The 20,867-nt window shown below is 43.0% G+C and overlaps 1 protein-coding gene across 5 annotated transcripts in view; it reads left to right on the top strand.

Annotated features, from left to right (window-relative positions):
* Positions 1-19,085, top strand: part of LOC141091150 (uncharacterized) — a 208,379-nt gene extending 189,294 nt beyond the window's left edge. For 2 of the 5 annotated variants that reach the window (XM_073576549.1, XM_073576548.1), the window contains one exon: positions 54-1,336. In XM_073576549.1, coding sequence (XP_073432650.1) covers positions 54-220 — 167 coding nt within the window. In that variant the 3' untranslated portion in view covers positions 221-1,336. Of the gene's footprint in view, positions 1-53; positions 1,337-17,968 lie in introns of those variants that run through there. The other 3 variants (XR_012232434.1, XR_012232435.1, XR_012232433.1) reach the window with 3 other exon arrangements.
* Positions 19,086-20,867: the final 1,782 nt, after the last annotated feature.

Below are 20,867 nucleotides of genomic sequence, written 5' to 3'. Positions count from 1 at the left end.
CAGCATGTGAAGTGTTGAATACTAAACCTTTTTTTTTTTTTTTTGCTTCACAGGTGACAGGGTTATCACACGGTGGCGGTCGCTCCGGGATCGCTTCAAGAGGGACTACAACAAAGAGATTCAGACCCCGAGTGGATCGTCGGGAGGACACCGGGGACCCCAGTACAAAAACTACAAAGCCCTGGTGTTCCTGCAATCTACAATGGCGTGCAGAAGGTAAATATTCCCCAAACAATTCCTGTAGTAGAAATGTTTAACCAATTTTTTTTTCAGCAGACTTAAATTAAATATCAATATTTTTAATATACATTTTTTTTTCTCCTTTTTTAGCACCATCTGCAGCACTCGAGAGTCTGCATCAAAGTTGCATCCCTCTGGAGTGATCCCTAGTGAGACCGCCCCCGGTGACCACATCGAGGTATCCGACCCCTCTGTACCTACCCTCTTGTCTCATCCCTCTATCCCCTCCACCAGCACTGGAGCAGCAGGGCAGACTTCATCACATGAAGCTGCTGGTGACGACTTGTTCCCTGTTCCCCACCCCTCAGACACTGCCGCAACATCTCGACCAACTTTTGGTTCTGGCCGGCAGCGTCTGAGGAGTCAGGAAAGGTTGACCTTGTCTGACTGTTTGAATCTAAACTCAACTGTTCAACACGGTTTCCACACTTATGGACAACGGTTATCTTCTGGGTTGACCATGATCAATCAAAGTATCATGGACCTCAGAAGATACATGGAACAGATGAATTTAGAATCAAACCAGACACCGAGACATAGCTTTTTTCAATCTGTTGTCCGGCAAATGGAAGGTTTAAGTACTCACCAGCAGATGCGTGTGATGCAAGCCTGTCACAATGCTCTAGTGGAAGTGCTTGCTGAAGCATCTCATCCTCCCCCTGTCCATCCTCCCCCTGTCCATCCTCCCCCTGTCCATCCTCCCCCTGTCCATCCTCCCCCTGTCCATCCTTCCACAGTCCATCCTTCCCCCGTCCATCCTTCCACCACCATCCATCACACAGCCGTCCCTCCTCCTACCACTCCCTCTCTTTTCTCTAGTTCCCCATTCCATTCTTCCCAGTACCTACCTTCCCCATTGCATTATACCCCAATGCCCTCACCATACCCACCACCACATACACCTTCAATGTACCCACAAACCTCGTCTGTCCATCCACTCCCGTCCCAACCACATGTGTTAAACCCCCCTTCCACTTCTGGTCCTCACCAACTCCCTCCCCAGTCCCCTACCCCCCCCCCCTCGATGTGGTCAACCCTGTTAACCCCTCCAATACTATCTCCACCCAACATTATCATAGTTTGTAATTTGTTGTAATATACCAAAAAAAAAATTAAAAAAAGGTAATATACCAAAAAAAAATTAAAAAAAGGTAATATACCAAAAAAAAATTAAAAAAAGGTAATATATAAAGGTAATATATACCAAAAAAAGTTACAAAAAAAGGTTAAAAAATAAAAAAAAAAACCAGTTAATACAAATTGTCAGAAATAAACAGTTTTTTTTTCAAAAAACTTTATTGTGATGTTTATATTTTGCTTCTTTCTTTATTCAAATTACACCAGTGGTGTAAAAGGTAAACACAACACTTGGTAACACAACACTTGGTAACACAACACTTGGTAACACAACACTTGGTAACACAACACTGGGTAATATTTCACAGTACACCGGTGGTGTACAAGGTACAAAAAAACACTTGGTAGCACAACATATGATAACCAACACTTGTGAACATTTCAAAGTGTAAAACGCTTGGTACACAACACTTGGTAACATAGGTACATAACACTTTGTAACTTTACGCTTGGTACCCAACAATTGGTAATACTGCCAAGTGTAAAACTAACCAAATCACATGGTAAAACACAATGCTTGTGCAAAGCAAACACTTGGTAAAATTTCAGATAAAAAAAAAAAAATTACTCACAATTGGTATGAAGAAAATTATATCATGTCATCTTGCCAGTCCACTTGTCCCTCTGGTGTAACAAAACAATCTGCAAAGGTATCCCTAATTCTTGCCACTGAACCAGTACTCCGAAAAGTTTGCTCCTCATAATCCCACAAGGTGGTTTCATACACATTTTCATCGATGGAAACTGGTTCCTTTGAAAGGACAAAATTGTGCAGGATTACACAGGCCTTTACCACCTCATCCACAGTTTCTGTTTTCATTTTCATGGCCGTTAACAGGACTCTCCATTTGGCAGTTAAAATTCCAAACGCGCACTCCACCACTCTGCGCGCTCTAGTTAACCGATAGTCATAGATTCTTTTCCGGTGTGTTAGTCCACAACTACCATATGGTTTCAGTAGGTGTTTAGAAAGTTGAAAAGCATCGTCGCCAACGCACACAAAAGACATTGGTGGGCCTGTTGTTCCAGGGAGTGGTCTTGGAGGTGGGAAGTTAAAATTGTCTCCATACAAGCGACGGCCCATGGTGGAAATCTTGAATACCTGTGAGTCGTTAGAACGACCGTATGCACCAATGTCCACGGCAATGAATTTGCAGTTTGCATCCGAAATGGCCATAAGCACAATAGAAAAGTATTTTTTATAGTTGTAAAACTGTGAACCAGATCCCATGGGTTTCACAATCCTGATATGCTTGCCATCCACGGCACCGATGCAGTTTGGAAACTGGCAGATTTCTTGAAACTTCTCTGCAATCTCCAGCCACCTCTCCTGGGTTGGCTCTGGGATGTATTCCTCCTGTAGAGAATCCCATAATGCCCGGCAGGTCTGTTGTACAATTCCAGCAATAGTGGAAATCCCAATCCGGAACTGGAAATGGAGGGAGGTGAAGGATTCTCCAGTTGCCAGGAATCTTAAAAAAAGGGAAAAAAAGTAAAATTAATACAAACTACAAGCTATAACATAACAAAAGCCTGCAGAATCTGAAACATTTTAAAAGGTAGATAACTTACCGAAGGGTCACCATCAAACGCTCCGCCGGTGATATAGAAAACCGCATGTAGGTGTCCCTTCTCCGGATTTGTTCTCCAACACGATCCACCAATATCTCAAAGAATTCCATCCGCATGCGCACGTAATTGAAGAACTTGTCCGGATTCTCCCTCAATTCCAGGTACAGTGTGGAAAAAACGACACGGGTGAACCTCTGCGCATTAATGGGATGAATCCACTGGCGCCGTCTCCTCATACGCAGGATTCGCAGTCTTCTTTTCTCCCTCTCGATAGCAATAATTGCCAACCGATTCAAGTGAAGATCCAATTCCACACAGAAGCTGTCAATACTCGCAATAACTCCTTCCAGACTCGCACTAACTCCTTCCATCGCTGCCACTAGCTCTAAAACCTTTCAAAGAAATTGTATCACAACACCCTAGATATATTTCTCCCTAGTTTCCAGCATCCAATCACATTTGAGAGCATTTTCCAAGAGCCAATCATATTTGGGAGCATCCCATTTTGGAGGTGTGGAAAAACGGATCCGCAGGAAAACGGATCCAACGGATGATAAAACGGATGCGTTTTGTTGAGGATCCGCCGTAAAATCGGTATGGCGGATCCTCAACAAAACGGATCCGTTCCATCAGTTTGCATCCGCTTTGTTTCCATTTTTTGCGGATCCGCCATTTTCAAATTTTGGCGGATTTTGACTGATGGCAAAAAACTGAAGTGTGAAAGAGGCCTAAAGGTTTCCAGATGAACCCCTCAAAAGTTAAAACTATTAAGAAGTGAGTGCAAGTCCCTGAACGTTTTGCAGCATTTTCTTGGGATTTCAAACTACTATAATAAATGTATTAAACATTTTTCAAAGATTGCCAAACCACTGGGTGACCTGACTAAGACGGGGGCAGATGTAGTGAATTAGGCTGAAGTTTCAATCTGAGACTTCACTGAGTTAAAAGAACGCTTTTTTTGTTTGACCCTGTATTGGTTCAGTCTGAGCAAAGAGCATCCTTTTATTGTAGAGGACAATGCTACAGAGGTTGGAGTTGGACCGGTGTTCATGTGCCTTCTTTTCACCTGCCGACAGGAATTATGACATTGCTAATCATAAACTGTTGACTATTAAGTGGGCCTTCAAGGAATGACGCCATTTCCTCTATGGTGCGAAACATAAAATCACTGTTATCACAGACTACTAAATTTGACTTGATTAGAATCAGCAAAAAGACTCAGCGCTGAGCAAGCTATTTGGGCTTTGATCATTTGTAAAATTGATTTTGTGGTGATCAGACCTGTCACTTAAAACATAAAAGGTGATGCTCTCTCTTGAAGTTTCTGCCAATATTAGCCTGAGGACTAACCAATTTCTATTCTCTCTGAGGGTAAAATTGTGCTGCTACTGTTTCCCTAGATCTTGTAGAGGACATCTGTAGACCCCAAGACTTGGCCCTTGACACTACTCCTACCTAAAAATGATTTGTTCCTTCTCAGTTTTGCCTATGTATTATTCAGAAGCCTCATGATTTTGTACTTGCAGGTCACCCTGATATTAACAATAGCATCTTAATTTTTTGGTTGCCAACCATGGATAGGGACGGCAGGAAATACATGTTCGCTTGTGAAGTTTGTGCTTGAGCCACAATGCTCCGAACCCGTCCCCTCCCTGTCATTTCCAGCCTTTACTTACTTGGCTCCTTGGGCCCACCTCTCCATAGACGTCATTACTGAACTCTCACCCTCAGAAGGGAAATCTGTTATCTGTGTGGTGGTTGACAGGTTCAGTAAACCGAGTAATTTTGTCAATCTGCTTGTGTTGTCTAATTCTGAAACCTTAAGTAAGTTATTCATTAAACACACTGAGTGTTTACCTGATATTTTGGAAAATATAGTTTGCAACTGTTAGCTGAATTTTCTATTAATAAATATCAATAATCCATTAAAGCTTCTCCTTTTTATTGTCTTGAGTTTTATCATCATTTTTGGTTCCTTTTTTATTACAATGATGGATACTCCAAAGGTTTAAAAATCTTTGGATGAAAAGGTTAACTGGTCTAATGTCAGAGAGAACTTGAGGAAGGGGCAAGATAGTCAGACCTCAGGTGTTAGTTAATAAGAGATGCTCTAGGGTCACAAGCTTTGAAGTTGAGTACAAAGCCAAACTAACATTTTTATTGATATTGGGGTAGATTTTGGGGTAGATACGATGTTTTTGATCACCCGTTATTACATTTTCTTGCAATGTCGTGGTGGCCCTCAAAAAAAAAAGTAATTCTGTCTATATGACCTGGGACCTAAGTCCCAAGGACGGAATAGTACGTCCAGCGCGATCAGCGGCGCTCACAGGGGGAGCACCGCTGATCGCGGCCGGGTGTGAGCTGATTATCACAGCTGACACCCGGCACTATGTGTCAGGGGCGGTCACTGACCGCCCCCAGTACATACACCCTGACACACTGCGATCAAACATGATTGCAGTGTACCAGGGGCACAGGGAAGATGTGCTGCGTCGCTCCGAGGGTCCTCCTCCCTGCAGGCCCCTGGATCCAATATGGCCGCAGGGGCCTTCAGGGTCCTGCAGGGAGGCGGCTTCCTCAGTGCCTGCAGAGAGCAGGCACGGAAGAAGCCTGCTTCACTGACTGTCAGATCGGCTGATCTGTCACAGCGCTGTTCTAAGTATCAGATCTACGATCTGACACAAGACAGTGATGTCCCCCCCGGGACAAAGTAATAAAGTTAAAAAAAAAAAAAAAAACACTTGTAAAAATAATTAAAAAGAAATTCCTAAGTAAATTTTAAAAAAAATTCCCTAATAAATTCTTTTTTCTAGATTTAAAAATAAACAATAAAAGTACACATATTTAGTATCGCCGCATCCGTAACGACCAGCCCTATAAAACTGTCCCACTAGTTAACCCCTTTAGTGAACCCCTTAAAAAAAAAATCAAAGCAAAAAACAATGCTTTATCATACCGCCGAACAAAAAGTGCAGTAACGCGCGATCATAAAGACAGATATGAATAAACATGGTATCGCTGAAAACGTCATCTTGTCCCGCAAAAAAAACAGGCCGCCACACAGCGTCATCAGCGAAAAAATAAAAAAAGTTATAGCTCACAGAATAAAGCGATGCAAAAATAATTATTTTTTATATAAAATTATTTTCATTGCATAAAAGCACCAAAACATAAAAAAATGATATAAATGCGGTATCACTGTAATCGTACTGACCCAAAGAAAAAAACATTTTATAAATTTTACCACACGCAGAACGGTGTAAACGCACCCCCCAAAAGAAATTCATGAATTGCTAGTTTCTGTTCATTCTGCGTACCAAAAATTGGCATAAAAAGCGATCAAAAAATGTTACGTGCCCAAAAATGGTACCAATTAAAATGTCAATTCGTCCTGCAAAAAATAAGACTTCACATGACTCTGTGGGTCAAAATCTGGAAAAATTATAGCTCTGAAAATGTGGTAATGCAAAAACTATCTTTACAATAAAAAGCATCCTTTAGCGTATGACAGCTGCCAAATATAAAAACCCACCATAAATAGTAAATCAAACCCCCCTTTATCACCCACTTAGTTAGGGAAAAATAATAAAATTAAAAAAAATGTGTTTATTTACATTTTCCTGTTAGGGTTAGTGTTAGGGCTAGGGCTGGGATTAGGGTTAGGGGTGTGTTGGGGTTAGGGTTGGAGTTAGAATTGGGGGGATTCCACTGTTTGGGCACATCAGGGGCTTTCCAAATGCAACATGGCATCTGATTTCAATTCCAGCCAGTTCTGCGTTGAAAAAGTCGAACGGTGCTCCTTCCCTTCCAAGCGCCCAAACAGTGGTTTACCCCCACATATGGGGTATCAGCGTACTCAGGACAAATTGGACAACAACTTTTGTGGTCAAATTTCTTCTCTTACCCTTGGGAAAAAAATTAGGGACTAAAAGGTCATGTTTGTAGAAAAAATATGATTTTTTTATTTTCAGGCCTAGGCGTTATAAACTTCTGTGAAACACTTGGTGGTTCAAAGTGCTCACCACACATCTAGATAAGTTCTTTGGGGGGTCTACTTTCCAAAATGCGGTCACTTGTGGGAGGTTTCCACAGTTTAGGACATCATGCGACATGACACCCTCAGAGCATTCCATCAAAGTCTGCATTCCAAAACGTCACTACTTGCCTTCCGAGCCCCGACGTGTGCACATACAGTAGTTTTCTCCCACATATGGGGTATCGGCATACTCTGGACAAATTGGACACTAACTTTTGGGGTCCAATTTATCCTGTTACTCTTGGGAAAATAAAAAAATTGGCGACTAAAAGGTCATGTTTGTGGAAAAAATGATTTTTTTATTTTCATGCCCGGGCGCTACAAACTTCTGTGAAGCCCATGGGGGGTTCAAAGTACTCACCACACATCTAGATAAAATCCTTGGAGGATCTAGTTTCCAAAATGGTGTCATTTGTGGGGGTTTCCACTGCTTAGGCACATCAGGGGCTCTCCAAATGCAACATGGCGTCCGATCTCAATTCCAGACAAAACAAGTCAAATGGTGCTGCTTCTCTTCTGAGCTCTGCAAATAACTTTTGGGGTCCTGTTTCCCTTAGTAAAATAAAAATTTGGGGGTGAAAAGATCATTTTTGTGGAAAAAAATATGATTTTTTAATGTTACGGCTGTACGTTATAAACTTATGTGAAGCCCATGGGGGTTCAAAGTTCTCAACACACATCTAGATAAGTTCGTTGGAGGGTCTAGTTTCCAAAATTGTGTCATTTGTGGGGGGTTTCCTCTGCTTAGGCATATCAGGGGCTCTCCAAACGTGACATGGCATCTGATCTCAATTCCAGCCAATTTTGCATTGAAAAAGTCAAACGGCGCTCGTTCCCTTCCGAGCTCTGGCATGCGCCCAAACAGTGTTTCCCCCCCACATATCAGGTATCCACGTACTCAGGACAAATTTCACAATAACTTTTGCAGTCCAATTTCTCCTGTTACCCTTGGTAAAATAGAAAAAATTGGACCTGAAGTAATTTTTTTTGTGAAAAAAAGTTAAATGTTCATTTTTTTTTTTAAACCTTCAAAAAATTCCTGTGAAGCACCTGAAGGGTTAATAAACTTCTTGAATGTCGTTTTGAGCACCTTGAGGGGTGCAGTTTTTAGAATGGTGTAACATTTGGGTATTTTCTATCATATAGACCCCTCAAAGTGACTCCAAATGTGTTGTGGTTCCTAAAAATAAAATGGTGTTGTAAAAATGAGAAATTGCTGGTCAACTTTTAACCCTTATAACTTCCTAACAAAAAAAAAAATTTGGTTCCAAAATTGTGCTGATGTAAAGTAAACATGTGGGAAATGTTACTTATTAAGTTTTTTTGTGTGCCATATCTTTGTGATTTAAGGGCATAAAAATTCAAAGTTGGAAAATTGCAACATTTTCATCATTTTCCCCAAATTTCCTTTTTTTTCACAAACAAACGCAAATTATGTGAATGAAATTTTAACATTAAAATGAAGCACAATATGTTATGAGAAAACAAGGTCAGAATCACCAGGATCCATGGAAGCATTCCAGAGTTATGACCTCATAAAGGGACAGTGGTCAGAATTGTGAAAATTGGCCCGGTTATTAAAGCCCCCGTTACACACTGCGATATCGCTAGCAATATCGCTGCAATGTCACCGATTTTGTGACGTTGCAGCGATATTGCTAGCGATATCGCTGCATGTGATACTTACCTCCGACCGGCTCCCCCGCTGGTTATCGCTGATCGCGCGAGAAGCTGCTGGACCATTTCTCGTCGGGCACTTCCTGTGGCGCTTCCTGCTGTGACGACGAGCGACGCGTGGAGCCGGGCGGGAGGACGCAGGATCGCCGCGTCTGACATGTAAGTAGCGATCCCCGTCCCCAGAGATGTCGCTGGTGAGATCTGCCTGAGTGGCAGCTCACTAGCGACCACCCAGCGATGCACCAGCGATCCTGACTGCGTCATATTGCTAGTCGGGATCGCTGGTGCATCGCTAGGTGTAACGGTACCCTAACATGAAAACCACCCTTGGGAGTAAATTTTTTAAATGGGACTCAGATACACCCTGTATTGGATGTAATGGAGGGCCTCATACATATTCTGTTCAAATTGTCATGTATTGATACTCCTAGAATCATAAAGGCTATGCACTAAGTACAAAGCCTGTCAAAAATTACAAGCCGGGTCATCCATACAGACTTGTAATGCCTCATTCAAATATTGTGATCATAGTGTAGTTGTGGTATTCCTACACTCATAAAGGCTCTACACAAAGCAAAACCAGGAAAAAATTGTCATCCAGTTATTCATAGACCCTTAAAGGCAACAATTAGAGGGCCTCATTCGATCATTAAAAAGATTAAAAACACTTTATTTGCTGCTGTCCTCTGTCAGCAGATGAGATGATGCTGTGATGGACAGTATTTCCCTATCTCATGTCTTCCTTTATCTCCACCCGTTCTGCATGTAAAGTTTCATGTTTAATTGTGAGAAGTGACTTAGGGGTGACCTAATATATATGTACAAGTATATCAGAGGGCAATACAGAGATCTCGCCAATGAACTGTTTGTACCAAGGACTGTTACAAGAACAAGGGGGCATTCTCTTCGTTTGGAGGAAAGAAATTTCTGCACCAGCATAGAAGAGGGTTCTTCACGGTAAGAGCAGTGAGGCTCTGGAATTCTCTTCCTGAGGAAGTGGTGATGGCCAACTCGCTGAATGAATTTAAGAAAGGAATGGATGCTTTTCTTGTGAGTAACAGTATAGAAGGTTACGAATAACAGAATATTATAGGTAGATGGTTGACCCAGCTATGGAGTCGGAAAGGAATTTTTTTCCCTATGGAGAAAATTGGCTTCTACTCTGTGGGTTTTTTGCCTTCCCCAGGATCAACAATGTAGAACAGCTGCACTAAAAATAGGCTGAACTAGATAATAATAAATTTTATTTTTATAGCGCCGACATATTCCGCAGCACTTTATATTTCAGAGCGGATTTGTACAGACAATAGACATTACAGCATAACAATAATCACATACAGTAGATTATAACAAATACCAAGAGGAGTGAGGGCCCTGCTCGCAAGCTTACAGTCTATGAGGAAAGAGGTAGACACGAAAGGTGGGTGGTAACAGTTGCCCTGATTGTATGGACCAGCCATAATGTTAAGTGTGTAACAGTACAGACACAGAGGGCTAATGGATGCATAAAGCATGTGGGAACATGATGCTGGGAACCTGGTTATGGTAAAACTTTTGGCTCTGCCACACAGGGATAGGTTAGGTTAATGTGTTGAGGCGATAGGCCAGTCTGAATAAATGCGTTTTCAGGACACGCTTAAAATTGTGGGGATTGGGGACTAATCGTATTGACCTGGGAAGTGCATTCCAAAGAATTGGCGCGGCACGTGTAAAGTCTTGGAGACGGGAGTGGGAGGTTCTGACTATTGAGGATACTAACCTCAGGTCATCAGCAGAACGGAGGGCGCGGGTAGGGTGGTATACTGAAACAAGGGAGGAGATGTAGGGTGGTGCTGAGCCATGGAGGGCTTTGTGGGTGAGGGTAATAAGTTTATACTGAATTCTGGAGTGGATGGGTAGCCAGTGTAATGACTGGCACAAGGTAGAGGCATCGGTGTAACGATTGGTGAGGAATATGATCCTGGCTGCAGCATTCAAGACAGATTGGAGAGGGGAGAGTTTGGTAAGAGGGAGACCGATTAGAAGAGAGTTACAATAGTCGAGACGAGAATGAATAAGAGAAACAGTAAGAGTTTTTGCAGAGTCAAAAGTAAGAAAAGGTCGAATTCTAGAAATGTTTTTGAGGTGCAGATGACAAGAGCGAGCCAGTGATCGAATGTGGGGGGCAAAGGAAAGCTCGGAATCAAGTATGACCCCAAGACAGCGGGCATGTTGCTGGGGAGTAATAGTGGAACCACACACGGAAATGGCAATGTCGGGTGTAGGTACATTAGTAGCGGGAGGAAACACAAGGAGTTCAGTCTTTGACAGGTTCAGTTTCAGATATAGTGAGGACATGATATTAGACACAGCGTTTAGACAATCGCCAGTGTTTTCTAGAAAGGCTGGCGTGATGTCAGGAGAAGAAGCGTATAATTGGGTGTCATCAGCATAGAGATGGTACTGGAAACCAAATCTACTGATTGTTTGACCAATAGGGGCAGTGTACAAGGAGAAGAGGAGGGGGCCTAGAACCGATCCTTGAGGAACCCCAACAGTAAGGGGAAGGTGAGAGGAGGAGGAACCGGCAAAAGAAACAGTAAAGGAGCGGTCGGAGAGATAGGAGAACCAGGAGAGAACGGTGTCCTTGAGGCCAATGGAATGGAGCATAGTGAGGAGGAGCTGATGATCCACAGTGTCGAATGCTGCAGAGAGATCCAAGAGAATTAGCATGGAGTAATGACCATTTGATTTAGCTGTTAGCAGATCATTAGAGACTTTAGTGAGGGCAGTTTCAGTGGAGTGTAAAGAGCGGAAACCGGATTGGAGAGGGTCGAGAACAGAGTTTTCTGAGAGATAGCAGATAAGACGGGAGTGGACTAGGCGTTCCAGGAGTTTAGAGATGAAGGGAAGATTAGAGACAGGTCTATAGTTAGCGGCACAGTTTTGGTCGAGGGATGGTTTTTTAAGTAGTGGATGTATGATGGCATGCTTAAATGAGGAGGGAAAATTACCAGAAGAGAGAGAGAGGTTAAATATTTTAGTTAGGTGAGGGGTGACAGCAGGGGAAAGGGACTGGAGGAGATGTGACGGAAATGGGTCACTGGTGCAAGTAGTTGGGCGAGAAGATGCAAGGAGCCTGCTTACTCTTCTTCTGTGACTGGTTCAAAATCAGAGAGTGAGTTAGATGCAGTGGGGGAGGGAGGACAGTGCATGGTATGAGGGGATTTGGAGATAATTTCCTGTCGGATCTGGTCAATTTTTTCTTTGAAGTAATTGGCCAGATCGTCAGCTCGGAGCTCCGTGGTTGGGGCCTGTACTCTTGGATTGAGTAGAGAATGAAAAGTGTCAAAGAGACGTTTCGGGTTATTGGACAGTGAGATGATGAGGGTGTTGAAATAGGTTTGTTTGGAGAGGTGAAGGGCAGTGTTGTGTGTTCTAAGCATAAACTTAAAATGGATGAAATCTTCGTGTAGATTGGATTTTCTCCACAGACGTTCGGCGCACCTGGAGCACCGCTGCAGGAAACGTGTTTGCACCGTGTGCCAGGGTTGTCGCCGTCTGCGTTGTGGTGTTCTATTTATAGGGGGTGCAAATTCATCCAGGGCACTTTGAAGTGTTTCATTGTAATGCTTCAATGCAGAATCAGGACATGAGAGGGAGGAGATAGGGGCCAATGAAGACTGCAAGTTCTTCAGAAGTTTCTGGGTGTTAATGGCCTGTATGTTTCTATGTATGTTTGTAGATGGCCGTAAGGTCTTCCTTCAGCCTTCAAGACTATGTTACTATGACTATTTAAGTAGGCAAAGAAGCGGGATCGTTGTGCTGATTATAGCATCATAGAATCGTAGAGTTGGAAGGGACCTCCTGGGCCATCTGGTCCAACCCCCTGCTCAAAGCAGGATTCGCTAAATCATCCCAGTCAGATGTCTGTCCAGCCTGTTTGAAGACTTCCATTGAAGGAGAACTCACCACTTCTCGTGGCAGCTTGTTCCACTCATTGATCACTCTAACTGTCAAAAAGTTTTTTCTAATATCTAATCTGTGTCTCCTCCCATTCAGTTTCATCCCATTGCTTCTAGTCTTTCCTTATGTAAATGAGAATAAAGTTGATCCTTCTACAATGTGACAGCCCTTTAGATATTTGTAGACCGCTATTAAGTCTCCTCTCAGTCTTCTCTTTTGCAAACTAAACAATCCCAAATCCTGCAACCTTTCCTCATAAGACACGGTTTGCAGTCCGGTCACCATTCTGGTTTCTCTTTTCTGAACTTGCTCCAGTTTGTTGATGTCTTTTTTAAAATGTGGTGCCCAAAACTGGACACAATATTCCAGATGAGGTCTGACCAAAGAGGAGTAGAGGGAAATAATGACTTCACGTGATCTAGACTGTATGCTTCTGTTAATACATCCTAGAATTGCATTTGTCTTTTTTGCTGCTGCATCACACTGTTGACTCATTCAGTCTGTGATCTATTAGTATACCCAAGTCTTTTTCACATGTGCTGTTGCTTAGGCCTATTCCTCCCATTCTGTATATGCTTTTTTCATTTTTATTGCCCAGATGTAGTACTTTGCATTTTTCCCTGTTAAAAACCATTCTGTTAGTTGCTGCCCACTTCTCCAGTTTATTTATATCTTTTTGAATCCTCTCTCTTCTCTAGTATTAGCTATCCCTCCTAGCTTTGTGTCATCAGCAAATTTAATCAGTCTACCCTCAATTCCTTCATCTAAATCGTTGATAAAGATGTTGAACAATACAGGGCCCAGAACAGAGCCCTGTGGTCCCCACTTGAGACATTCTTCCAACTGGATGTGCAGCCATTTACGACTACTCTTTGGGTCCGATCACTAAGCCAGTTATGAATCCACCTAACAGTTGCCTTGTCCATTCAATACTTTGTCATTTTTTCAATAAGGATTGTATGAGATACTTTGTCAAATGCTTTGCTGAAGTCAAGATATATTATATCTACAGCATTTCCTTGATCCACCCAATCAGTGATTCCGTCATAGAAGGAAATTAAGTTAGTCTGACATGACTTATTAGTTACAAACCCATGCTGACTCTGTTTAATCACTTCATTCTTATCCAGGTACTGACATACATGTTGTTTAATAATTTGTTCAAAGATCTTTCCTGGTATAGAAGTCAGACTCACCGGCCTATAGTGTCCTGGTGTGAAGGGTTAATACTAAAATCAGAGCTTAAGTTTCACTTCTCCATTTCAATGTAAGGTTTCGTTTCTTAGTTTTGTTGTTGTAAGATAAATTTTTGTAATTGGCATGGGCTGTCATGAAACCAGACTGTTCCCATCTGTATAAGATAAGGGAGGTGGGAATGTAAAACTCTGAAGAATATGCCATTATACTACTTTCTACGCTATCTAGGTACGGACATATATGTAGTTTCCGGTTTTCTTGCAATATTATTGGCTTATAAAGTGAAATGATGCTATTGGTACTTGAGAACCTTGCATAATTAAGCAAAAGATTATAAAAGATGTGACTAAAATAAAGGGGCTTAGTGATCTGCCTCGATCCTCCCGTACAGAGACCCCAGTCTCCGTGTGGTCATTTGAGTTGCTAGCAACACTGGAATAATTTGGAAATCACTGGATCAACCGTGAAGGGTTAATTAGCCCTCCCTAAATAGCTACCTCGACAGTGGCGCGCAACGTGGGGCCCCGAAACAGGGACGCCTCTGCCCCCGGAGGACAACAAGACAAAGGACCCTCGGAGCGGACACAGGTGCTGGAAAATTGGGACTGATCACCCCCCCCCCACAACCACGGTAAGTTGGCAGTTATACTGTTCAGACTGACCGTTGGTGTGGTTTTCCTGTGCTTGTTGCTGCAAAGAGGATCTGAGGTTTGTCCCCTGGTGGGGTGATTCATGGGTGGAATCATATAGAGGTGTAGTCCCGTTGGGGGCCCAGTGCTCGAACCGTACCTCATAAGGGACGGACACCCCGGATTGACCAGTGATTGTGACTCTTTATATTCAAAATATCCTGAATTCCTGGTCATTGTTAGTTATCAGGCGTGGTCATGTGATCGAAGATGGGTAGGATACGTAACTCAGGTATATATATATATAACCAGAGGTGTCCGGAGGGATAGTCTGAGACGCCCTCCTCCTTTCACTGAGTACCGCAAATTTTGGGCTTCCCAGAGGGGGTTGACCCTGTGGAACAAACGGAGACGGCTGCTCCAGTATTGTGCACAACTGAAGTAAGGATATTTAGCTCTAAAGGAGAGAATTATGTTTCTGTGGAAGAAAAAGAAAAGTTTGGAATTGTGTGAAGGATCAGATACTGTTAGTCTTATGATTCAAAGACGAGGAAAGAAATGTGTCAGGAATGCAGGAAAAATATTTTAGATTCTGGGATTTCCTAAGGGCGGGAGGCTACAGCCTACGCTATGGGATGAAGGAGTTAAAAGGTTGACTGATGATGGATTACTTAAAGACGCTGAGGAATTCCGTGGCTTGGCACATGAATTGTATAATGAAGGTTACGTGGAAATTGAACAGCAAGTGAGTTCTGATTGTTTCTGCTATGTGGAAGAAGGAAAAATTGTCTATTATGACAGGGACGGGATGATTTGTGGTTCAAGCAAGTGACTGTGGTTTGACAATGTGATTGATTAAAGAAGGAACTAAGATTGATATTAATGTGTTAGGGAAATAGTTAATAGTGATGATTTGAAACAAGAGGTCTCCCTGCTAGATGACAATTGTACAAGGAGACCGAGAGTTGCAGCCCCCACCTTTGCTGACAGCACCTATTATACGCAGCCAGCCTCAATCCCCGTTCACCCGATCCAGAGGAAAAAAAAAAAAAAAAGTTTTCAGAAGACTTTAACCTGCTGTTCAGAAGAGAAAGAGAGAGAAAAAAAAGCAAGCTAGTAGCTGCAGCTGCTTCAGTACCCCCTCCCATCTTAGCCCACACCATATCCCCTTCGCCCCCACCGCAGCTGCGAGCACACAGTGTGCCCTTCAGCCCACACAGCAAACTCTGCCCCCCCTCAGACTTCAGCTAGTGGGAGCCCTGCTCCTCAGCCCCTCCCTGCTAATTCTCGTTACTGCTCAGTTTGTAATCTCTCCCACATGTCCTGTAAATTTACTAGGGGTAGTTTAATTATCACAGTTCCGCTCCAGAATACAATTCCAAGATGATGGTCAGATGGTTTTTTTTGTTATATAATCCCTATGTAGATGAAGAGAGTGAGGAAATCTGTATTTTGCATGCCCTTCCCACAGTTATGATGGCCCTGATAGGCTCAGATCCACCCCCAATATTGCCTGAGGATCAATGACTCACCCCATACCTCTCAGAGATACTATCTAAAATCTGGTCAAAAGGGCCAAATGATATAGGGAAAATGCCTGTAGAACCAGTAAAAGTGTTTCTCAAACCTGGTGCCTAATCCTCATACTCTTTTGTCCCAAATACCCCAGGATGCTGCTTGGTTTACAGTTATTGATCTTACCGATGCCTTCTTTAGCATTCCGTTACACCCAGACTGCCAGTTTCTATTTGTATTCACTTAGCAGGGCCACAGTTAATATGGACAGTTATGCCACAAGGGGCCCAAAACAGTCCCAACCAGTTTGCAAAAAAATATGAGCAGGTGTCTTTTGCCATTGTTGCCATTGTTAGCCTCCTCAAGCATCTGGCAGCACCGAACTGTCGGGTTTCGGCCTCGAGACTTCGGTTCTGCCTTGGTCAAGTGATATTCTTGGGTCACTGTCTCCTTCAGGGTGTCAGACACCTCGCAGAAGAAAGAAAAATAGCTGTCAGCTCCCTTCCTTTCCCAAAAGATGAATCTGAACTCCAGCGTTTTCTTGGACTATGCACTTATTTTTGTCAGTGGATACCGGATAAATCCAGCATAATGCAACCCCTTTACAACGCCTTGAAAGACGTATAATGAACTATAAGGAAAGATGGCAGTGATGAGGATTACCTCCAACATGATTGTTCCCAACTTCTGACTGAAGAATCAGCTACTCCACCAAATGTCAGTGAGAATCCACTCCCAAATCCCGATCTGGTGTTATACACGGATGGTTCAAGATATGCTGACGAGTTTGGTAGATTCCACACGGGATACGCTGTTACCACAGAGGACACTGTAGAGCACGCAGCTGCTCTCCCGCCTTCACAGTCAGCAAAAAAGCAGAACTCCAGGCTCTGTCTACTGCATGTACTTTGGCCAAGAACAGACGGGCTAATATATACACGGACTCACGGTATGCATTTGGTATTGCTCACGATTTTGGGGCTCTATGGGCCAAACGAGCGTTTATTACTACTGCCGGAACCCCAGTGAAAAATGCTGAAGCTGTTAAAGCCCTCATGGACTCGATAAAATTACCTACTCAGGTGGCTATTATCAAAGTTAAGGCGCACGGTCCTAGGACCAGTCCACAGACTGTTGGCAACGCATTTGTGGATATGCAAGCAAAAGCTGCCGCTCTTTTACCCGTTGAACCAACCATACCAACTATGGTGACCACACGCTCTCAGCGTAAACAGTTACAAGAAGCACTGACCCTACAAGAACCTGATGATCTACAACAGACTGAAGTTTTCTATCGGACCCCGCGAGACCGCTTAATGACAATGCAGAGAATGTCTCCAAAGGAAGAGGTGAAGCAATGGAAGACTGATGGGGCACATATGGATAATGGTCTCTGGAAAAAGGACCAACTCGTGTGTCTCCCTAAGCGGATGTACCCTGCTATTGCCACATGGGCCTACACATCGAGGAAAGAATCAGGCCCTCGCACTGGTGCAAAAATTCTACTGGGCCCCGGTTCTCCAGTTGGAAGCATTCCCTGTTACCAACATGACTGCAAAGACCACAGCGAAGAAACTGGTGATGGAAGTCATATGCAGATATGGGGTTCCAGAAGTTGTTGAAAGTGATCAAGGCCCGGCCTTTTCTTCTCATGTGTACCAAGAATCTCTGACAATGCTTGGATCCACTGTAGCCCTCCATACTCCTTACCACCCACAAACCAGTGGGGAAGTTGAGAGGCTGAACGGCACACTGAAGGGACAATTGACCAAAATGATGCAGGAGACTATGGCTCCATGGCCAGAGCTCCTACCCATTGTACTATACCATATTCGTACTACCCCTATTGCAAAATATGGCCTGTCCCCATATGAGATATTGTTTGGTACTAGGCCCCCAGTTGCAAATTTCCAGCCTTAGCAGTTATCAGAAGAAACCGACCATGTTGTTCAATATGTTATTCTGCTTAGTAAAAATCTTGCTAACACCTATGTTCTAGTTTTCTTTTCTTTTCCAGATTCAGCAGAAACTGACACCTGTCATAACCTGAAGCCTGGTGATTTGGTAGTCGTGAAGAGGCATGTCAGGAAGCACGGACTAGAACCCTTGTATGACGGTCCCTATCAAGTTCTCCTCATCACCCAACAAGCCAATAGCAAATGAAGGGACATAATGTTTTGGTTTTTTGCATTTTCCATATTATTATTGGTAAAAGTTAAAGTTAGAAGACGATCAATGACTCAGAGATCAATACAATAAAGACAATGATCGTAATAAGGACAGTTGGTGGTCAGACACCTTCTCCTTTCTCAATCCAGCCAATTGATTTAAGGGAATTGGGGGCTGGATAGCTGGGATCTTACAAAGCTTGTTACACATTGCTGCCTGTATCTTTGTTGTATATGTGATACTAAAACTTGTTCTTTGGTGTATTTCTGTATGTATTAGGAAATTCTGCACTAAGACAGCTAATGATGATACCAAAGGTGTCGTTGCCCCTGCTCTTCTCTGCACCAATCTCAAAAGGCTACTTGATGAAGATGTTGAAGCCAAGCACATGGCTACCTACAAAAGTTCCCCATCACCGTCATCAAAAATTGTTATTCGTGAACTGCAGTATACAGGGGGGACGGGTGCGCTGCGACAGCCATGACTGGTAACACGGCATCAGTCATGTGAAGACCAGTACCCCTCAAGCTGTTAGCTTGGGATAGCACCTCTGGTGCTGCATATGTGTTAAATAATTTATCTAGGGGGGAATGTGAAGGGTTAATACTAAAATCAGAGCTTAAGTTTCACTTCTCCATTTCAATGTAAGGTTTCGTTTCTTAGTTTTGTTGTAAGATAAATTTTTGTAATTGGCATGGGCTGTCATGAAACCAGACTGTTCCCATCTGTATAAGATAAGGGAGGTGGGAATGTAAAACTCTGAAGAATATGCCATTATACTACTTTCTACGCTATCTAGGTACGGACATATATGTAGTTTCCGGTTTTCTTGCAATATTATTGGCTTATAAAGTGAAATGATACTATTGGTACTTGAGAACCTTGCATAATTAAGCAAAAGATTATAAAAGATGTGACTAAAATAAAGGGGCTTAGTGATCTGCCTCGATCCTCCCGTACAGAGACCCCAGTCTCCGTGTGGTCATTTGAGTTGCTAGCAACACTGGAATAATTTGAAAATCACTGGATCAACCGTGAAGGGTTAATTAGCCCTCCCTAAATAGCTACCTCGACACTGGGTCCACCTTCTTCCCCTTTTTGAAGATAGGAATAACATTTGCGCTTCTCCAGTCTTCTGGGACTTCTCCTGTTCTCCAAGAATTTTCAAAGATTATGGAGAGGGATTCAAAAATTTCTTCATCATTGCTTCATCATTTCTTTCTTCATCATTGCCGCTCACCATCTTTGTGGACACCTCAAAGTCTTGGAAAACTGCACAAATGTTAGACATCAATGCCAACTCTTCAGTTGTTATATTCGGAGGCTCACCAGATACCATTGGGCTCGAGCTGGTATTCGACAACTGGCCTCTACTGCTCAAAAGCCTTACCAGTATGTGCAGTGTGGAGTTCTAGCATGTGGTGACGTCGCACACGAGTAAGGCCAGGTTCACATATTGTTAATGCAGTCCGTTCAACACATAGCGATCGCGATATGCTATACCGCTAGCGCAGATGCATTAGCAATGCGTCCGAGGGTCCTTCACAGAATGACGTCACATCGCTAACACAAACGCTAACACAAACCATGTCAAACTGTATGGATGACAAAAGTTATTTTTTGAAACAAAAAAATTTGGTCACCTAGAGCAGGCAAAACCTTTTTTAAAAATTTCAAACCACCATAATTTCACACATAGCACGTTAGACTGTATGGATGCCAATACAGGCAATGTTTTCACAAAAAAAAAGTGGACTGCAGCAGCTATATATTTAGCAGTGGACTGCTAAGCCCTGCCCTGTATTCAGCCACTTTCTTTCCTCCAGCAGTTGTGCCTAGGCTAAATGGAGAATGTATCACATAAGAACATAAAAAGAGCAAGTCTAACCCTTAGGGCTCATACTCACATGCGAGAAACTCGGACGAGTCTCACGCGTCACTGCCGCTGGCACTCGTATCGGAACATTCAGCTGCATGTATTTCTGTGCAGCTGAACGCTCCGATCCGAGTGCCGGTGGCAGTGCCGTGTATTGACGTGCGAGACTCGTCCGAGTTTCTCGCATGTGAGTATGAGCCCATAGAAGGACTGTTAGTAGGATGGTTCAGCGTCAGCACCAGAGGACTCTGATTAATGAAACTGTGCATACACAAGCCTGGACAACTACTCTCTCCCTCCAATCACAATTGCCCTGAGCTGTGCAATGGCGTTTTTTGATAACCTATGATGAGGTAATGTGGCCAGCCTATCACAGTAATGCTACTACCAAGATGCCTACTCCATTACAGTGACTGGCATGCAATCTCTGCATGTTTATCTGCTATGTAACAGTTGCCAAATATGCGAGGTAGGAATAAACTAGGAGAAATCAGCGCAATTGGGTCTTATCCGATGGACACAAATTTCATTCAATTCAGATTGCACTAGCCTGATAGATCTGTTGGTAAGGCATATACAGTAGATCTCAATGGGGATTCCAGCTGCAGTAGATCCACGGGTCCGCAAGTGACAGTATCAGATATGACAAGATAGAGGATTTTGTGGATATAGTCCGCGCTGCCGATAATGATATAAAGTCAAGGTGTGTAAATAAACGAAAGTGGTTTAATTCAATGCGTTTCAAGGTTCAAATGACCCCTTCCTCAGGACATAACCACAAGTGTACACAGACAAAAGAAATTGGCTGTGCAAATGGATCAAATTTTCAAATGTGGTGCCAAGACAACATCACATGACAAACAATGTCAGG

The sequence above is a fragment of the Dendrobates tinctorius genome, unplaced genomic scaffold (assembly GCF_039654945.1).
Source record: "Dendrobates tinctorius isolate UK_male_01 unplaced genomic scaffold, ASM3965494v1 ptg000049l, whole genome shotgun sequence".
NCBI classification, from domain to species: Eukaryota; Metazoa; Chordata; class Amphibia; order Anura; family Dendrobatidae; genus Dendrobates; species Dendrobates tinctorius.
This window is presented reverse-complemented; position numbering and strand designations above follow the sequence as displayed.